Consider the following 16,954-nt stretch of genomic DNA (forward strand, 5'->3'; position numbering starts at 1 on the left):
TCCGGAGTAAAACTTGTAGATTTTGAAATTACCTGACGAAGATATGTCCGAACAGTGGCTCTCTAGTATGAATGTAGTTTGGGCAAGTTGTATGACTTTGGTACAAGTCTTTAAATACAATTTGAGTCTCAATCTGACAAATAATTCAATGAGCAAAACAAGAATTCTCACTTCTACCCTTCCACCAACCCCACCACTATTCTCTTGGAGAGAAACAGACACAATGAGAAGACTTCTCTTTACATAGCCTAACAAGTCTTGCATTCCCATCCATTACATTGCCTTCTTCTTTCATAAAGAATTGGTTTTGAGAATCTAAATCAACAACTCAGAACTTCCTCCTACTGTCCTGTTTAGTGAGAAAATAACAAACAGCGGCATGGCAGCGTATGATGCTGTGACTTCACTTTTGCATACCCTGGATCATCTATCTCAAACTCATACATCACATTCTCTTCTTTACAAAAAAGAGCAAACTGAAGTCCTCAGTGACAAGTACACCTTCCTTAAAACCTTTCTTGACGATTTTACTAATATTTTCCATGAAGATATAAAGATGAAGCATCTGGAAAGGATGATCCAAGAAGCTGCTAATGGAGTGGAAGATACTATTGACTCACATGTATATGATAGCTCTGTCTTAGTACAAAGCAAGCGAGTACAAAGAAAGGCTGATACAATTTTTCATCAAAACTTGGAATATGCAATTGAGGAAATTGGTTTGATACAAAAAGAGGTTATGAAAAAGATAAAGGTCAACAAGTTCAACAGCAAAATCTCTCATTCAAGAGATACTTCATCTCAGATCCCTATGGATCAAAAAGATGTAATCATCGGACTAGATGAAGACTTGCTAAAGATAAAAGATCGACTCATCGTGCAATCATCAAGACTCGAAGTTGTCCCCATTATAGGGATGGGTGGTATAGGCAAGACCACACTGGCTAGAAGAGTTTATGATGATTCCTTGATTGCATACCATTTTTATGTTCGAGCATGGACAAATGTATCTCAAGAATTTGACACTAGAGAAATTTTTCTTGGTATTCTTCGCTCCATTGGCGTGGTCAAGGATGAAGTAGAAAGAAACAGTACTAATGAGCAATTGGCTGAAAGAGTTTATCGAAGTTTAAAAGGGATGAAGTATCTTATTGTCCTAGATGATATGTGGTCCATCGAGGCTTGGAAGCATGTGAGGAGATCTTTTCCGGATGATCATAATGGAAGTCGAATCTTGTTGACCACGAGGCTGGTAGATGTTGCATCTTGTGCTTGCTCTGGCAATTCCCTTCACGAGATGCGCTTTCTGAGTGTGGAGGAAAGCTGGATTCTTTTACGCGATAAGGTCTTTGGGAATGGTAGTTACCCTCCGGAATTGGAGAAAATTGGGAGATACATTGTCCGTCAGTGTCAAGGGTTGCCACTTGCAGTTGTTGCAATTGGTGGACTACTTTCCAAGATGAGCAAGGAAACAAGTTCTTGGGAGAAAGTTGCAGAAAAGGTAGGATCACTTATGACAAGTGACACTATGGATTGCTTGAACATACTTTCTTTGAGCTACAACCACTTGCCTCAGTACTTGAAAACATGCTTCCTTTATATGGGAGTTTTTGCAGAAAGTCGTGAGATCCCGGTCTGGAAGTTAATAAAGTTATGGATTGCTGAGGGCTTCGTCAAGAAAGTTAATCATAAAAAATCTAGAAGATGTGGCAGAGGAAAATTTGAGGGAGTTGGTTGATAGAAGTTTGGTTTTGGTGGGGAGAGATACCTCCCTGGGAAAAATCAAGACTTGTAAGATGCATGATCTCGTTCGAGATATGTGTTTGAGAGAATCCCAATATGAGAATTTTTTACACTTCAAAACGAGGTATGACAAAGATAATCTTCTAGAAAACATTAATTGTCTACGTCGTATAGTTGATTTCATTAATTATGGATCCAGTGGAATTTCTATATTTATTCCACTCGCACGTTCTGTTTTCTTCAAACATGAATACAACTTTTGTTCCCCCGCACGATTAAGGTTTAGATTGCTTAGGATATTAGATGTTTGTTTTCCATGTTCTTTCTCCTGTAGTCAGTCCATATCAGAACTTGTTCATTTGAGGTATCTTGCTTGTCCGTCCTTCGGTGGCCTTGTGCAATCAATATGCAAGCTTCGGAATTTACAGAACTTAGTTATTCATGATGTAAGCTTATTTGCTTCACTTATAACAACCCAGTCCCTAGCATGGGAAGTTTTGAATATGCCTCAACTAAGACATATCCATACAAAAAACTTTAGTCTCTTCATACCCCGACCTACATCCCTAATTGCTGAGAGGGAGAATCACTTACTAACAATAACCGGATTGATTCCCTCATCTTGTAATGATGAGGTGTTTCTAAGAATTCCAAATTTGAAGAAGTTGGGAATTTTAATTGATGTTGCTTCATACCCTATTAGGAATTGCCTTGATAATCTTGTACATTTAACTCAGCTTGAGAAGCTCAAAGTTGTGGTCAGAGAGCCTTTTCTGCTAATTTTTACGCCGATTATCGAAGGTTGGATGGACATTCCACATTGTGACAATTTCCCACCAAACCTTAAGAAGTTAACATTGTGCAGAACAAACCTACAATGGGAAGACATGAACATTCTCAGAAAATTACCTAATCTTGAGGTGCTCAAACTTAAAGATTATGCCTTTCGCGGACTAACTTGGAAACTAAGCGATGTAGACGAAGATGGATTCTTGAAGCTAAAGTTTTTACTTCTTGAGAGCTTGCATCTGATGCAATGGGAAGCAACAAGTTATCATTTTCCAAGCCTTGAGCACTTTGTCCTAACAAATTGCCGGTACTTGGAAAAAATTCCTTTCGACTTTGCGGAGATTCAGACACTACAGCTGATTGAACTACACGAATGTATGCGTTCTGTTCTTGTTTCAGCAGAGCAAATACAAGAGGAGCAACAAAGCTTTGGAAATGATGACCTCATTATCCGTGCGAACTATATACTTGAGTAAACATTAATCAAAAAGGTATACCCTTTTTTTAAAAGCATAAAGATTTTTGATTAGTTAGATTCCTTCGAAATCTGAAAATGATTTTTATATTCATCATTTTCACTTATTTATACTATAAAAGGTGCTAATTACAATTGGTTTGTGCATTGCAGACGTAACGACTAGCTAAATGGAAAGTACCATAAGGTATATACACTCAAGCAAATTTGCAGAAGTTCATGTTATTTCCTGTCTGTGTATTTCGATTTCCTTTTATCAAATTCTGGGAAGTAAGTTAGTGAAATAGTCATGTTTCAACTTGTTTGGGACTGAAACGTAGTTTAGTGAATCTGACATCTATATACATTCATCAAAAAGAATGCATTACCTTTGGAATGTGTATATAGAATAACTTCTCTTTTTATTGAAATTGATTCTATAAATTAGTTCTCCTCAACAAAACCTTTTCGACCATACCAAACACACCCTTAGTGATTCTTTGTTTTGCTCGTCTTAACTCTTATCTATACTTTTAACATTTTTTTGTCTTTTACTTGCTTCTTTTGTTTACAATAATGTTTTATCATTTTCAATATGTTGACTTTTAGTCAATTTTATTTTTTCTTAATTCAAAACAATATAATAAAAGAGACGTTGAAAAATTCCAAATATGTGAAAAATCTTCTCTTTATTTTGCTTTGCTCTTTCGATCTTAATTTATATAACATATTTCGCTTTTTAGTATGTCTCAAAACAAATTACTACATTTTCTAATTTGAATATATATTAAAATTGTGGATATCATATTTTAGTTATGATGTTATACTTTAGTTAAAGAATTTTTCTTTTTTAATTGTTCGCTTTAGCAAATCAAGATCATAAAATTATTAATTGATTTTTTAATAATTGTAGCGTCTAAGTCCGTTTGTATGCGCCAACTAATTCTATGATATACTATATCTATTATTCCTCACCAACCATGCATAAAGTAACTTTGTTATCAAAGCTTGAACTGATAAGAAGAAATCATCACGCGCGTGTTCTTAGTTAGCTATATCTAGAATTTGAATTTAAAATCCCATAATTTTCAACACATGACTTCATTGACCATCTTTCAAAAATAACATAAGATCTACATTTATTCTATCTTTTCTGATCTGGTAAATGAAATTATACTGAATACGTTATTGTGGTTGTTATATTGTCTTTGTGTATCTAAAGAGATATGGATGTGAGTGGGAACATCCCATGTGCATATACTCAAGAAAAGGAGATTGAAAACAATGTGTATGAATTGTGCCTTGGTACAGAAAAAATATGGAATGGTCCCTCATAACGATAATGAGTGAAAAATGTGAGTTATATTATTTTAGAAAAATAAAATAGGAATCTTTTAGGTGTTGAATTACAATTGGTTCTTGTCTATCTTTTTCGTCTTTTCCTTTTTTAAAGTAGAATATAAAAAAAATAATACTAAAAATAGAAAGTTAATTACCAAAAAGAGAAATACCAAAATAAACATACAAATTAATTCTAGATTAAGAAAATTAAAATACCATAATACTAAACTTATTTATTGAAACCTAATTTGAAAAGGATGAAAATTATTCTTTCTTTTGAAAATGAAATAAAATTGATATTCTAAAATATGATTCTATTTTTGTAATTTTTCAATTTCAACAAATAAAACTTATCAAACTAAAACAAAGATTAAAAAAAAAAACAACAACATAGCAGTGAATTTCCAAAAGTGGGTATAAGAAGGGTAGGATATAAGAAGTGTACTGTAACCAACGTAGAATTGAAAGGAAAATAACGTCAAGAAATATCAAGATACATAAAGTAAATGAAACAACATGCAATGGTGAAAAGTAAAGAATAAGATAGTATGCGACTATGTCTACTAATCAACATTTACTAAATAAAGAGAAGACGAGAAGAGGAAGTTAATCCCCCGCTTCTCCCACAAAGAAATATGACAACAATAATCGACTATTTACTATTCTTGTACTATAATCTTCGATCTTCATATCTTCTTATTTAGGTCATGTATTTCGAAGATGTTTCATGTCATATCTAAATTATCTCTTCTCAATTCCTCTTCGTCTTATTTGTACCTCTCATAAAATCGGTTACAAATCAATCTCTTCACACCTTCTTATTTGTACACTCATTCCTGCATCTCTCCATATATGTTCGAACTATTTCTATCTCGTTTTCCTCATCTTAATCCTTACTAAAAAATGTTAATCAGATTCCAATGTGGATATCAAATATCGAACACCGAATAAAGATGAAAAACAAGAAAAAAATCCAAAGATGCTGTTTTTATTCCTGCCACATAGATTATTGGGTCAGCCATAAAAATATCTTCGTTAGCTGGCTGATGACGTGGACTTCCTCTGGTGGCAGGTTTAGGTCTCTAGATATTTTCACCTCAAAATATCCTTCAACCACGTGTCGACCAAACTTTCATTTTTGCCATCCAAACACCTATAAACTACCGAAATGCCATTGACTATCAATACTAGTTTGTATTTTTTATTTCTAAATTCTAATACTATACTATTAGTTCTTACTATTTTTTGAAAAGTTACACTTTTAAGATCCACTTTTTTTTATATATTGATAGCGTTATTAAATATTTATGAAATAAAAAAAAAATTATTACTCTTTTTTGAATTAATTAAAAGGAAAAAGGTATTGTATATATTAAAATAGAGCGAATATTATTTTATCATGATTATTATTTACAAAATATAGTAAGTAATTGTTCGATTTTGGATTCAAATACCTTCTTTTATTTCTTTAGTATGTTTTCCATTGATTACTACTTACTTAGTATAAGTCGCTAGAAGGTGACACGGCTTGAACAACATGTCTACTTCAGAAGCCAGGGATAATTTTATCTTTCTTCGTGCAATTACACATGGCATTGATTGATAAAAATATGAAAGACTAGATTTACCCTTACTCCTCTATTTTTTTTTTGGCAATTAACAAATTTTATTAATTACCATAACCATGAGAAATTATTTTAGATTTAACCCTTGTCAAAGACAAAATCCATCAAAACAATGTCACAACTATCAACTAAATGTGATATCTAATGTGAATTGTAAAATTTTTGAACCATCGAGTCTTTAATTGCATATTACGCTTGAAGCTATTAGGTCAATGACATATATTTGTCTGAATGCCACGCATTATATTGCATCGCCGCTAAAATGCTTAAAGAAACTATCAACTAAATATAGACATAGCAACAACTATAGCCTTTAATATGCATTTTTGTGCACTCTTAATTTTCATATCATTAAATCCAAAATATATACCTAAAACGAGGAATCAATTATACATAGTACTAGAACTAGAATACTTATTCTTAGGGCCACTTAAATATATTTTTAAGTAGCTAGAACAGCTAATTAACCACTATTATAATGCTATGTTCCTTAATCCTAGTATATAATTCAACTTTAAATATAATCAGTAGGTCAAGTGTGATAATGACATCCATAATTATCGTTTATCACACTCCAATTTAATAATAAAATAATAAATTAACATTGAAGCATAACTATGGCCTATGGGTTCTCAATACATGAATATTCTCTCAAACAGGTATATAATTTTTTTATAAATAGTTCTACTTTAAAGCATAGTTACAAAACGTAAATATAATTTAACATAACTATAATTATTGTATCAGGTAAAAGAATTGTATCATGCAGATATCAATTATATCGACAACTAATTATATTCAAACAACAAGTATCATCCGTATCAGACGGATATCAACGCATACTATATCAATTGATAAGTTCAATCTTTATGTTTCTATCAACAGAATTCATTATACTTTTAAAATTACGAATTCAAATATTTTAATATTAAAACACACACGTCTATGCATGATATCAGAAATACTAGGTTCGTATTAATCCAATTCTTACATCACCCCCCCCCCCACACACACACACAATAAAAATATCTTACTTTCGGTGTGAACTATGAATTAAATTTCAAAAAATAACAATTCTAAAAAAGATTATTTAATTTTGTAAACAATAATAGTTTCAAATTCCATAGCAGAAACTCCAGTACATTGTCATGGAGTAAAACTTGTAAAAACAACAACATATCTAGTGTAATCTCACAAGTGAAGACTAGGGTGATAGGATGTGAACAAACCTTATCCTTACCTTTGTGGTGTAGAGAGATGTTGTTTCCGATAGACCCTCGACTCAACAATAAAGAAAAGAATTTGAAGCATGGTAGCAAGAAAATATGACAGCAAAACAGCAAGATACAAATCAAATGAAGCAACAAAGTGCAACAATACTCGGCTACCTACTAACTTTCTAATCTAATCCTCAACTTTCACTCCTTCCTATCTAGGGTCATATCCGGAGTAAAACTTGTAGATTTTGAAATTACCTGACTATAGTTATATTTCGAAGATATGTCCGAAAAGTGGCTCTCTAGTATGAATGTAGTTTGGGCAAGTTGTATGACTTTGGGTCTCTGAAACTATTCCAACTTGCTTTTTGGTACAAGTCTTAAATACAATTTGGGTCTCAATCTGACAAATAATTCAATGAGCAAAACAAGAATTCTCACTTCTACCCTTCCACCAACCCTACCATTACTCTATTGGAGAGAAGCAGTCACAAAGAGAAGACTTCTCTTTACAAACCCTTAAAAGTCTTGCATTCCCATCCATTACACTGCCTTCTTCTTTCATAAAGAATTGGTTTTGAGAATCTAAATCAACAACTCAGAACTTCCTCCTACTGTCCTGTTTAGCAAGAAACTAACAAACAGCGATATGGCGGCGTATGCTGCTGTGACTTCACTTTTGCATACCCTGGACAGTCTATCTCAAACTGATATTCTTTACAAAAAAAAGCAAACTGAAGTCCTCAGTGACAAGTACACCTTCCTTAAAACCTTTCTTGAGGATTTTACTAATATTTTCCATGAAGATGTAAAGATGAAGCATCTCGAAAGGATAATCCAAGAAGCTGCTAATGGAGTGGAAGATACTATTGACTCACATGTATATGATAGACATGTTTTAGTACAAAGCAAGCAAGTACGAAGTAAGGCTGATGCAATTTTCCATCAAAACTTGGAATATGCAATTGAGGAAATTGGTTTGATACAAAAAGAGGTTATGAAAAAGATAAAGGTCAACAAGTTCAACAGCAAAATCTCTCATTCAAGAGATACTTCATCTCAGATCCCTTTGGATCAAAAAGATATAATCGTTGGACTAGATGAAGATTTACTAAGGATAAAAGATCGACTCATCGTGCAATCATCAAGACTCGAAGTTGTCCCTATTATAGGGATGGGTGGTATTGGCAAGACCACACTGGCTAGAAGAGTTTATGATGATTCCTTGATTGCATACCATTTTTATGTCCGAGCATGGACAAATGTATCTCAAGAATTTGACACCAGAGAAATTTTTCTTGGTATTCTTCGCTCCATTGGCGCAGTCAACGATGAAGTAGAAAGAAACAGTACTAATGAGCAATTGGCTGAAAGAGTTTATCGAAGTTTAAAAGGGAGGAAGTATCTTATTGTCCTAGATGATATGTGGTCCATCGAGGCTTGGCAGCATGTGAGGAGATCATTTCCAGATGATCATAATGGAAGTCGAATCGTGTTGACCACAAGGCTTGCAGATGTTGCATCTTGTGCTTGCTCTGTCAATTCCCTTCACCAGATGCGCTTTCTGAGCATGGAGGAAAGCTGGACTCTTTTACGCGATAAGGTCTTTGGGAACGGTAGTTACTCTCCGGAATTGGAGAAAATTGGGAGATACATTGTCCATCAGTGTCAAGGGTTGCCACTTGCAGTTGTTGCAATTGGTGGACTACTTTCCAAGATGAGCAAGGAAACAAGTTCTTGGGAGAATGTTGCAGAAAAGGTAGGATCGCTTATGACCAGTGACACTACGGATTGCTTGAACATACTTTCTTTGAGCTACAACCACTTGCCTCAGTACTTGAAAGCATGCTTCCTTTATATGGGAGTTTTTGCAGAAATCCGTGAGATCCCGGTCTGGAAGTTAATAAAGTTATGGATTGCTGAGGGCTTCGTCAAGAAAGTTAATCATAAAAATCTAGAAGATGTGGCAGAGGAAAATTTGAGGGAGTTAGTTGATAGAAGTTTGGTTTTGGTGGGGAAGCATACTTCCCTACGAAAAATCAAGACTTGTAAGATGCATGATCTCGTTCGAGATATGTGTTTGAGAGAAGCCAAATATGAGAATTTTATACACTTCAAAACAAGGTATGACCATGATGACCTTCTAGAAAACATTAGTTGTCTACGTCGTGTAGCTGATTTCCATAAGTATACAGACAGTGAACTTTCTAAACTTATGCCACACACACGTTCTGTTTTCTTCAAATATCCATACTTTTTTGTTTCCTCTCACAGTCGAGCTTTAGATTACTTAGGATATTAGATGTTTGCTTTGATCCTTTTTTTAACTGTTCTCCGTCCATATCCGAATTGATTCATTTGAGGTATCTTGCTTGTCCGTCCTTCGATGGCCTTGTGCAGTCAATATGCAAGCTTCGGAATTTACAGAACTTAGTTATTCATGATTCATGTCCATTTGGTTTATGTATGTGGGAAGTTGTGAATATGCCTCAACTAAGACATATCCATACAAAAAAGTTTATTCTTTTCATACCCCCACCTACATCACTAATTGCTGTGAGGGAGAATCATTTACAAACGTTAACCGGATTGATTTCCTCATCTTGTAATGAAGAGGTGTTTCTAAGAATTCCAAATTTGAAGAAGTTGGGAATATTAATTGATGTTGTTTCAGACACTATTCAGAAGTGTTATTGTCTTGATAATCTTGTACATTTAACTCAGCTTGAGAAGCTCAAAGTTGAGTGCGATTATCTGCAGGAGTTAATTTGGATCTTAGGAGCTCGAAGCTTAGGTTGGGTGGGCCTTCCTTTGCTACACATTCCACATTGTGAAAATTTCCCACCAAACCTTAAGAAGTTAACATTGTGCAGAACGTACCTACAATGGGAAGACATGAACATTCTCAGAAAATTACCTAATCTTGAGGTGCTCAAACTTAAACATAATGCCTTTGACGGACTAATTTGGATACTAAGCGATGAAGACGAAGATGGATTCTTGAAGCTAAAGTTTTTACTTCTTAAGCGCATGAGTCTGAAGCAATGGGAAGCAACAAGTTATCATTTTCCAAGCCTTGAGCACTTAGTCCTAAAAGATTGCCGGAACTTGGAACAAATTCCTTTCGACTTTGCGGAGATTCAGACACTACAGCTGATTGAACTACACGAATGTATGCGTTCTGTTCTTGTTTCAGCAGAGCAAATACAAGCGGAGCAACAAAGCTTGGGAAATGATGACCTCATTATTCATGCGAACTATATATGTGAGTAAACATTAATCAAAAAGGTATACATTTCTTAAAAGCATAAATTTTTTGATTAGCTAGATTCGTTCGAAATCTGAAAATGTTTTTATATTCATCATTTTCACTTATTTATACTATAAAAGGTGCTAATTACAATTGGTTTGTGCATTGAAGACGTAACGACTAGCTGATGGAGAGTACCAAAAGGTATATATACTCAAGCAAATTTGCAGAAGTTCATAATCTTTCCTGTCTGTGTATTTCAATTTCCTTTTTTTCAAATTCAGGGAAGTAAGTTAGTGAAATAGTCATGTTTCGACTTGTTTAGGACTGAGACTTAGTTTAGTGAATCTGATATCTATATACATTCATCAGAAAGAATACATTACCTTTGGAATGTGTATATAGTTGAATAACTTCTCTTTTTATTGAAATTGATTCTATAAATCAGTTCTCCTCAACAAAACCTTTTTCGTCCATTACCAAACACACCCTTAGTGTTTCTTTGTTTTGCTCGTCTTAACTCTTATCTATACTTTAACATTTTTGTGTTTTACTTGCTTCTTTTGTTTACAATAATGTTTTATCATTTTGAATATGTTGACTTTTAGTCAATTTTATTTTTCTTTAGTTCAAAACAATATAATAAAAGAGGCGTTGAAAAATTCCAAATACGTGAAACGTAATCTTCTCTTTATTTTGCTTTGCTCTTTCGATCTTAATTTATATAACGTATTTCGCTTTTTAGTATGTCTCAAAACAAATTTACTACATTTTTCTAATTTGAATATATATTAAAATTGTGGATATCATATTTTAGTCATGATGTTATACTTTAGTTAAAGAATATTTCTTTTTACTTGTTCACTTTAGCAAATCAAGATCATAAAATTATTAATTGATTTTTTTATAATTGTAGCGTCTAAGTCCGTTTGTATGCGCACCGACTAATTCTATGATATACTATATCTATTATTCCTCACCAACCATGCATAAAGTAACTTTGTTATCAAAGCTTGAACTGATAAGAAGAAATCATCACGTGTTCTTAATTAGCTATATCTAGAATTTGAATTTAAAATCCCATAATTTTCAACACATGACTTCATTGACCATCTTTCAAAAACAACATAAGATCTACATTTATTCTATCTTTTCTTCCTGATAAATGAAATTACACAAAATACGTTGCGGTTGTTATATTGTCTTTGTGTATCTAAAGTGATATGGGTGTGAGTGGGAACATCCCATGAGCATATGCTCAAGAAAAGGATATTGAAAACAATGTGTATGAATTGTGCCCAAATTAAAGTCAATTCACTATGCATTTTCTTTAGAAAGAAATGAAGGGTACAAACATGTTTTTTTAATATTCAAGTTGGAATAAACAACACAATATAATCAAACTGAGAAATGATATTCAATATACTTTTGCAGGCATCCAGCAAGTTGGAATAGTTTAAAGGTAAAATGCATAAGTACCCCCAGCTTATGTTCAAAATCCCTGAGACATACCTAACATTTACTAAGGTCCTATTACTCTCTTGAACTTATTTTATATATAATTTTCTACCCCTTTTCAGCTTACATGGCACTATCTTGTGGGTCCAGCGCGTGTTGTCAATTTTTCCAAGGATAGTGCCACGTAGGCCGAAAAGGGGTAAAGAATTATATATAAAATAAGTTTAGGGGTAATAGGACCTTAGTAAAGGTTAGGTGTGTCTTAGAAATTTTGGACATAGGCTGGGGGTACCTTATGCATTTCCCCTAGTATAAATCAGATGAGTTCAAAAAGTTGGCACCATACCGGGTGCAATTCCGCAAGTAGGGTCTCGGAGGTTAAAATGTACGCAACCTTATGAAGGTAGACACACTATTTTAAGTAGACTCTCGGCTCAAGTAACGCTTAGAAAGAAAATATAGTAGGAAGAAGTCATGCTAAAAATAACGCAGGAGAGAATAGTAACAAGATGTTAAATAATGTGGAGCCCAAATGTAATTTTCTAACTTTTTTTCTTTTTGTATTTCTTTCCACAAAAATATTGAACTTTGAACTTCACACATAAAATCAATGTTAAATTTGTCTTACCTTCCCCTCCAAAATAACCTCTTTAAAAATGACACAAATGAAGAAATTGCACTGATCCAAATGAGGAAAATCAGTTGAAAAGCTTGGATCTTCCACTGATGTAAAAAAAAAATTGAGTCCCCTTTTCCTCTTTTAGTGTAAAGTTCAAATCTTTGTACTGATAATCAGTTTTGATTGGTTTTTAAAAAAAAAAAATTAACCCCCTTTTCCTCTTTCAGTTTAAAGCTCAAATCTTTTTACTGATAATCATTTTATTTTTTTGCAGAGTTATGGAGAGCAACACTTAAGAGGATTGCAAGAGTAACTTATTTTCCCCCATAGTACAGTTTCCTCTCTTTTTTTCTCAATACATTGCATTTTTGTTATTGTTATTGTTGTTGTTGTTGTGGGTTAGTACATAAATGTTGATCTTTATTGTGCTTAATTATTATTTCAGAAAGTCACGCTTCTTCTTGATTTCAATTTTTTTCAACAAAGAAAGTGACCTTCTGACAATAATAACTATTAGTTGAATGACCATCTTAGAAAGTGACATTTCAATTTTTTTCGACAAAGAAAGTGACATTACCTAACCATAGTTATTTTTCAAAGATATGATCAAAAAGTGGCTCATTACGGTATGAATGTAGTTTGGGCAAGTTGTATGACTTTGGGACTCATTTTAAAAAACTATTCCAACTTGCCTTTTGGTACAAGTCTTAAATACCATTGACTTCAATCAAAACTCTCTTATAGAGAAACAGACACAAAGAGAAGACTTCTCTTTACATAGCCTAACAAGTCTTGCATTCCCATCCATTACACTGCCTTATCCGATAGACCCTCGACACAACAATAAAGAAAAGAATTTGAAGCATGGTAGCAAGAAAATATGACAGCAAAACAGCAAGATACAAATCAAATGAAGCAACAAGTAGTAATGCACATCGAAGAAAAAGAAACAAAGTGCAACAATATTGCTACCTACTAACCTTCTAATGTAATCCTCAACTTTCACTCCTTCCTACCTAGGGTCATATCCGGAGTAAAACTTGTAGATTTTGAAATTACCTGACTATAGTTATTTTTAGAAGATATGTCCGAAAGTGTCTCTCTAGTATGAATGTAGTTTGGGCATGGGTCTCTGACAAACTATTCCAACTTGCTTTTTGGTACAAGTCTTTAAATACAATTTGAGTCTCAATCTGACAAATAATTCAATGAGCAAAACAAGAATTCTCACTTCTACCCTTCCACCAACCCCACCATTACTCTCTTGGAGAGAAACAGACACAAAGAGAAGACTTCTCTTTACAAAACCTAAAAAGTCTAGCATTCCCATCCATTACATTGCCTTCTTCTTTCATAAAGAATTGGTTTTGAACATCTAAATCAAGAACTCAGAACTTCCTCCTATTGTCCTGTATAGTGAGAAACTAACAAACAGCGATATGGCGGCGTATGCTGCTGTGACTTCACTTTTGCAAACCCTGGATCATCTATCTCAAACTCATACATCACATTCTCTTCATTACAAAAAAGAGCAAACTGAAGTCCTCAGTGAGAAGTACACCTTCCTTAAAACCTTTCTTGAGGATTTTACTAATATTTTCCATGAAGATGTAATGATGAAGCATCTCGAAAGGATGATCCAAGAAGCTGCTAATGGAGTGGAAGATACTATTGACTCACATGTATATGATAGACATGTTTTAGTACAAAGCAAGCGAGTACGAAGAAAGGCTAATACAACTTTCCATCAAAACTTGGAATATGCAATTGAGGAAATTGGTTTGATACAAAAAGAGGTTATGAAAAAGATAAAAGGTCAACAAGTTCAACAGTAAAAATCTCTCATTCAAGAGATACTTCATCTCAGATCCCTTTGGATCAATGAGATGTAATCATTGGACTGGATGAAGACTTGCTAAAGATAAAAGATCGACTCATCGTGCAATCATCAAGACTCGAAGTTGTCTCCATTATAGGGATGGGTGGTATTGGCAAGACCACACTTGCTAGAAGAGTTTATGATGATTCCTTGATTGCATACCATTTTTATGTTCGAGCATGGACAAATGTATCTCAAGAATTTGACACTAGAGAAATTTTTCTTGGTATTCTTCGCTCCATTGGCGTGGTCAACGATGAAGTAGAAAGAAGCAGTACTACTGAGCAATTGGCTGAAAGAGTTTATCGAAGTTTAAAAGGGAGGAAGTATCTTATTGTCCTAGATGATATGTGGTCTATCGAGGCTTGGCAGCATGTGAGGAGATCATTTCCAGATGATCATAATGGAAGTCGAATCGTGTTGACCACAAGGCTTGTAGATGTTGCCTCTTGTGCTTGCTCTGGCAATTCCCTTCACCAGATGCGTTTTCTGAGCATGGAGGAAAGCTGGACTCTTTTACGCGATAAGGTCTTTGGGAATGGTGGTTACCCTCCGGAATTGGAGAAAATTGGGAGGTACATTGGCCATCAGTGTCAAGGGTTACCACTTGCAGTTGTTGCAATTGGTGGGCTACTTTCCAAGATGAGCAAGGAAACAAGTTCTTGGGAGAATGTTGCAGAAAAAGTAGAATCACTTATGACCAGTGACACTATGGATTGTTTGAACATACTTTCTTTGAGCTACAACCACTTGCCTCAGTACTTGAAAACATGCTTCCTTTATATGGGAGTTTTTGCAGAAACTCGTGAGATTCCGGTCTGGAAGTTAATAAAGTTATGGATTGCTGAGGGCTTCGTCAAGAAAGTTAATCATAAAAATCTAGAAGATGTGGCAGAGGAAAATTTGAGGGAGTTGGTTGATAGAAGTTTGGTTTTGGTGGGGAAGCATACTTCCCTAGGAAAAATCAAGACTTGTAAGATGCATGATCTCGTTCGAGATATGTGTTTGAGAGAAGCCCAATATGAGAATTTTATACACTTCAAAACAAGGTATGACTATGATGATCTTCTAGAAAACAATAGTTGTCTACGTCGTGTAGCTGATTTCCATAAATATACAGACAGTAGACTTTCTAAACTTACCCCACTCACACGTTCTGTTTTCTTCAAATATCCATCCTTTGATTGTTGCCTCTCACAGTCGAGCTTTAGATTACTTAGGATATTAGATGTTTGCTTTACTACTTCTTTGGACAGTAGTCAGTCCATATCAGAACTTGTTCATTTGAGGTATCTTGCTTGTCCGTTTTTCAATGGTCTTGTACAATCACTATGCAAGCTACGGAATATACAGAACTTAGTTATTCATAATTTACATCCATTTGGTTTACTTATGGGACCCCAGTCCCTACCATGGGAAGTTGTGAATATGCCTCGACTAAGACATATCCATACAAAAAAGTTTAAGTCTTTTCATACCCCCACCTACATCCCTAATTGCTGAGAGGGAGAATCACTTACAAACAATAACCGGATTGATGCCCTCATCTTGTAATGATGAGGTGTTTCTAAGAATTCCAAATTTGAAGAAGTTGGGAATTTTAATTGATGTTGCTTCATACCCTACTGCGAATTGCCTTGATAATCTTGTACATTTAACTCAGCTTGAGAAGCTCAAAGTTGTGGTCAGCGAGAGTTATCTGATTTTTAGGCGGGTGGACCTTTCTTGGCTACACATTCCACATTGTGACAATTTCCCACCAAACCTTAAGAAGTTAACATTGTGCACAACAAACCTACAATGGGAAGACATGAACATTCTCAGAAAATTACCTAATCTTGAGGTGCTCAAACTTAAAGATGATGCCTTTGACGGACTAACTTGGATACTAAGCGATGAAGAGGAAGATGGATTCTTGAAGCTAAAGCTTTTACTTCTTGAGAACATGAGTCTGATGCAATGGGAAGCAACAAGTTATCATTTTCCAAGCCTTGAGCACTTAGTTATAACATTTTGCTATTCATTGGAACAAATTCCTTTCGACTTTGCGGAGATTCAGACACTACAGCTGATTGAACTACAGGACTGTCTGCATTCTGTTCTTGTTTCAGCAGAGCAAATACAAGCGGAGCAACAAAGCTTGGGAAATGATGACCTCATTATTCATGCGAACTATATTTTTTGATTAGCTAGATTCGTTCGAAATCTGAAAATGTTTTTTATATTCATCATTTTCACTTATTTATACTATAAAAGGTGCTAATTACAATAGGTTTGTGCATTGCAGACGTAACGACTAGTTGATGAAGAGTACATTACCTTTTCGTGTCTGTGTATTTCGATTTCTTTTTTTTCAAATTCTGGGAAGCAAGTTAGGACTGAGACGTAGTTTAGTGAATCTGATATCTATATACATTCATTAGAAAGAATGCATTACCTTTGGAATGTGTATATAGTTGAATAACTTCTCTTTTTATTGAAATTGATTCTATAAATCAGTTCTCCTCAACAAAACCTTTTCGTCCATACCAAACACACCCTTAGTGTTTCTTTGTTTTGCTCGTCTTAACTCTTATCTA

General features: G+C 34.3%; 4 protein-coding genes across 14 annotated transcripts; all 4 read left to right on the forward strand.

The window, feature by feature from the left end:
- Window positions 1–105: 105 nt before the first annotated feature.
- Window positions 106–1,756, forward strand: LOC102602271 (putative disease resistance RPP13-like protein 3). The gene is made up of 2 exons (XM_006367853.2): window positions 106–1,501; window positions 1,617–1,756. Exons 1-2 carry the CDS (start codon window positions 380–382, stop codon window positions 1,644–1,646), a joined length of 1,152 nt encoding a protein of 383 aa, XP_006367915.1. The 5' UTR covers window positions 106–379; the 3' UTR covers window positions 1,647–1,756.
- A 14-nt stretch (window positions 1,757–1,770) lies between these two features.
- LOC107057665 (putative late blight resistance protein homolog R1B-16) lies at window positions 1,771–3,378 on the forward strand. Its single transcript, XM_015305775.1, has 2 exons — window positions 1,771–3,023; window positions 3,161–3,378. The coding sequence occupies exon 1, from the start codon at window positions 1,797–1,799 to the stop codon at window positions 3,006–3,008; it is 1,212 nt and encodes a 403-aa protein (XP_015161261.1). The 5' UTR covers window positions 1,771–1,796; the 3' UTR covers window positions 3,009–3,023; window positions 3,161–3,378.
- Window positions 3,379–7,351: 3,973 nt separating this feature from the next.
- LOC102602606 (putative disease resistance RPP13-like protein 3) lies at window positions 7,352–12,832 on the forward strand. Of its 11 annotated transcripts, XM_015305770.1 has the most exons (4): window positions 7,352–10,457; window positions 10,560–10,623; window positions 11,854–11,881; window positions 12,771–12,832. In XM_015305770.1, the coding sequence occupies exon 1, from the start codon at window positions 7,819–7,821 to the stop codon at window positions 9,469–9,471; it is 1,653 nt and encodes a 550-aa protein (XP_015161256.1). In that variant the 5' UTR covers window positions 7,352–7,818; the 3' UTR covers window positions 9,472–10,457; window positions 10,560–10,623; window positions 11,854–11,881; window positions 12,771–12,832. The 11 variants fall into 11 exon arrangements, with proteins under 11 accessions (XP_015161256.1, XP_015161253.1, XP_015161255.1 ...); XM_015305767.1 differs by lacking the exon at window positions 11,854–11,881 and having other exon boundaries at window positions 10,591–10,623; XM_015305769.1 differs by lacking the exon at window positions 12,771–12,832 and having other exon boundaries at window positions 11,854–11,949.
- Window positions 12,833–14,474: 1,642 nt separating this feature from the next.
- On the forward strand, window positions 14,475–16,560 carry LOC107059269 (putative late blight resistance protein homolog R1A-10). The gene is made up of 2 exons (XM_015305764.1): window positions 14,475–15,305; window positions 16,039–16,560. Exons 1-2 carry the CDS (start codon window positions 14,475–14,477, stop codon window positions 16,558–16,560), a joined length of 1,353 nt encoding a protein of 450 aa, XP_015161250.1.
- Window positions 16,561–16,954: the final 394 nt, after the last annotated feature.

This window comes from Solanum tuberosum, unplaced genomic scaffold (assembly GCF_000226075.1).
Source record: "Solanum tuberosum cultivar DM 1-3 516 R44 unplaced genomic scaffold, SolTub_3.0 contig00006, whole genome shotgun sequence".
Classification (NCBI taxonomy): domain Eukaryota; kingdom Viridiplantae; phylum Streptophyta; class Magnoliopsida; order Solanales; family Solanaceae; genus Solanum; species Solanum tuberosum.